We start from the raw sequence: 3,167 nt of genomic DNA, 5'->3' as shown, positions 1-3,167 counted from the left end.
CCTGAGCCAAAGTTTTCTCTGGAGACTGACAGAACCTCAGCAGTAGTGACCCCATTTATCAACTGCTAGAGCATTATTCTCCATTTCTTTCACCGCAATGTTCACCCACATTGATGGTGAGATAGATTTTCAAGCCCTCTCACGAAATGTCAGTAAGAACTGAATGAAACTCACTGCAGCTTCATCACTTTTCTCCCTCAGTGCTGTGTTTCCTGAATCAAAATACTTCACACTGTCTAGTCAAGAAGAAATTTTATTGTTTCCATCTGACAGGTTTCATTGTGAACACCAAGGACAGCTTGCTAGACAGTCTCTCTCATGATTTTCGTGAGTTTCTGGATCTTTGACCTTGTTGACATGTCCACGTACTTCTCCCCAATGTTGACAATCATGCCACCAAGGATTGATGGATCAGTCTAAAGAAGAAACATTGAACAGAAATTCTATTAGCAAAAATTTGTTATCCTATTATACAATTTTTACACTAGTAAAAAAAAGGAAAAAGAGGAGCCTTTTTAAGATAACTTTGCAGTCACAGTATTCCAAAGTTAAGATCTGAGTAATTAAAGCATCTTCAGGTCTACAAGAAAGCAGAAAACTATGTAACATAGCAACTGGATTCAGTAAAATTATATTTTTTTAAAGATCAGAGAGACAGAAGCCCAGCTTAACATGAACTTGATGAAAGGTATTTACAAAAATTCAGACCTTGGTCTCCAGCTTCAACACCTCTCCCTTAGCCAAGAATCCACTCAGAACACTTTTTAGCTCAGTAACATTGGCATCATCCAAGGGCTGAAAAATATAGACAGAAGGAAAATGAAGGACTTAAAAAATATTCAAATGATGTAACAAGAACCCAAATTTTCTATTCAGATTCTTCTAAAGACAAGACACTTCCATGAGGAAGGCAGATTAAGCAGCCTTCTTGAACAGGAATACCCAAAGGACAGCACAGAAACAGCAGCTGTGCCCTCCTACTATCATGAAACATCACGCTATTTGTGCACATATTCCCAGCAAGAGTTCGATGCTGACATTTTCAGATGGCAAGCGTCAGGAATCCATACTCGCCGAAGTAGGCACTTGATGGAAAACCTTGATATCTACCTCACAGCGGTGTTCAGGCTGTACAAGGAAAGATTAATTTTGCTGCTTCTAACAATTAACATCATCAGCTTAAGAAACTTGGTTTCATGTAAACCACTGGGCAGTGACTGTGGACACCAGCAGTAGGCTCCCAGCGCTGCTGCAGGCTTGGAGAATGCTGCTGGCTTGGAGAATGCTGCTGGCTAAGTACACCTCTGTCACCGTGGAAGAACTACATCCCTGCGGGAGGGACACTGTGATTTTGTCCTTGCTATCCCTCAAGTTGCTCAGATACCACTGAGACAGAAACAAAAGGGACTTCACTGAACAGTAGTGGCTCTGTTTGAGAGCCAAAAGAAAAAAACAACAACAACAAAAAAGAAGCAGGAAATATTTAGGAAAACTTGTGGAAAGGTTCGCACAGGCTTGTGAGTCCACATGGCCCTGAAGGCTACTAACTAGACTGACAACTTGTGCTCATGGCCTACAGGCAGCCAGTTAATCCAAAGTGGATCAGTCTTTTTATTAGGCCACGTAGGGAGTTCACCCAAGAGCTATGGATTCACGTTACGTACTTAGCTGACCAGCTTCCCGCTCTAACAGAGCTGGGCCTGGATCCATTAAAGAAGTTACTAAAGTGCCAGGACCACCATGCCTCCAGCCTGACATTTACAGCTCACAGAGATGCCACCTTCCTTCTCACCTTCCTGAGCACCAGCCAGACTTGGCTGTCTGCTACTTTTGAAAAAGTCTTCCTGTAGTTTCAGAGTTAGCCACTTGTCCTGACTACTACATGTGGTGAATTAGGTAGCTGCTCCCCACGAAGCACAGCACCGAGCACCAAAGGCACTCTCAGTCCTATCAGGTATCTGCCTGGCTCTAGCTGATCTGTTAGTTCTGACCTGATCTGTATGATCCTGATGACAGAAACAAGAACAGGGGCAGCGGTTATCTGCAGACCAGGCTGACTTTTAGCAGCCACTGGGTTCATCCACATGAAGGAAAGATGTTATCTGTTAAGCTGAAATGGAACAGATTTAATTTTGGACCAATAATTGTTGGATATCAAACAACTATTTACAGAAAGACTTTCATTGTGGTAGAGATGTTTCCTCACTACTCCTATAGCAAGTACTTAAACTACAGAAAGCAAAATCAAGCTTAAAAAGTTTGCCTTTTATACCGCTACTTGTTAAGCTGGATCTAGAGGTTCCTAACTCACCTGAGCAGTGGTGACTGTGCACAGCACTTCTCCTCGGTATGCACTCATGATCTTCCCAAATGCAGAAACAATGTCTGGAGTGTTACGCAACCGACCGTTTTCAGCAAGTAAATCTGTAAGAAGCAGATGTGATAAAAAGGTTTAAAGCACCCACTAGAAGCAGATTTGGTTAGATACTAGTAAAAACAAGTAGCCTCGGGTGTTTTCCAGAATTCAAATAGTTACTCACTCATCAGGTTGACAATAATAGGAGACATCTTCTCTTTTGCTAAAGCATCATTCACAGCTTTTTGTTTAACTGAGCTCTTGGTATGAGGGTTCAAAACAATACTGGATAGCTTGGGGTCCTTCAAGAGAGTCTAAGAAGATACACAAACAATGTGATAAAGACCAGGAACTCTCCAAGCTACACAAAGCAGGCAACACGGTCATTCACTGAGCAAAAATAAAGGGGTCAGAAGGATATGGGAAGTGAAATGGCAGCTCCAGGTGTTGCTCATTTACACTGTATTATTTCTCTTAGAGCTGATGCTCCTCCTGCCTCCTGTTTCTCTTCCAAGCAGCTGAACACTGGAGGCACAGTGCAGACAGCAGTCCAGCCGTAAGTGGAAGTCTCACAGTGTGCAAGACCCGGGCACACTCCCTCCTAACAAGAAGCAGTAGGTAAGCCCCACCCCCCCCACGCCCCCGTGGCAAGCCGAGGCGAATGCGGGCTGAAGAACACCTTACCGACACTCGGCTCAGCTCCTTCTCTATCTGGTCCAGCTTCTTCTGCTTGGTGGCGGCGGAGTACAGCGCGGTGGCATAGCGCCCTTCCAGCCCGTACACCTGGATGGGGGGCTGCGGGCGAGAGAGC

The 3,167-nt window shown here is 44.2% G+C and overlaps 1 protein-coding gene across 1 annotated transcript; it reads right to left on the bottom strand.

Moving 5' to 3' along the window:
- Window positions 1-240: 240 nt before the first annotated feature.
- ATP5O (ATP synthase, H+ transporting, mitochondrial F1 complex, O subunit) lies at window positions 241-3,163 on the bottom strand (the record flags this gene model as incomplete). The annotated part of the gene is made up of 5 exons (XM_010084991.1): window positions 241-416; window positions 709-795; window positions 2,312-2,424; window positions 2,541-2,670; window positions 3,041-3,163. Coding segments are annotated over 5 exons (567 nt in total), but the record flags the coding sequence as incomplete, so codon positions are not given.
- Window positions 3,164-3,167: the final 4 nt, after the last annotated feature.

This window comes from Pterocles gutturalis, unplaced genomic scaffold, assembly GCF_000699245.1.
Source record: "Pterocles gutturalis isolate BGI_N339 unplaced genomic scaffold, ASM69924v1 scaffold24975, whole genome shotgun sequence".
NCBI classification, from domain to species: domain Eukaryota; kingdom Metazoa; phylum Chordata; class Aves; order Pterocliformes; family Pteroclidae; genus Pterocles; species Pterocles gutturalis.
Note: the sequence above shows the minus strand (reverse complement) of the source record. Positions and strands in the feature narration are given on the sequence as shown.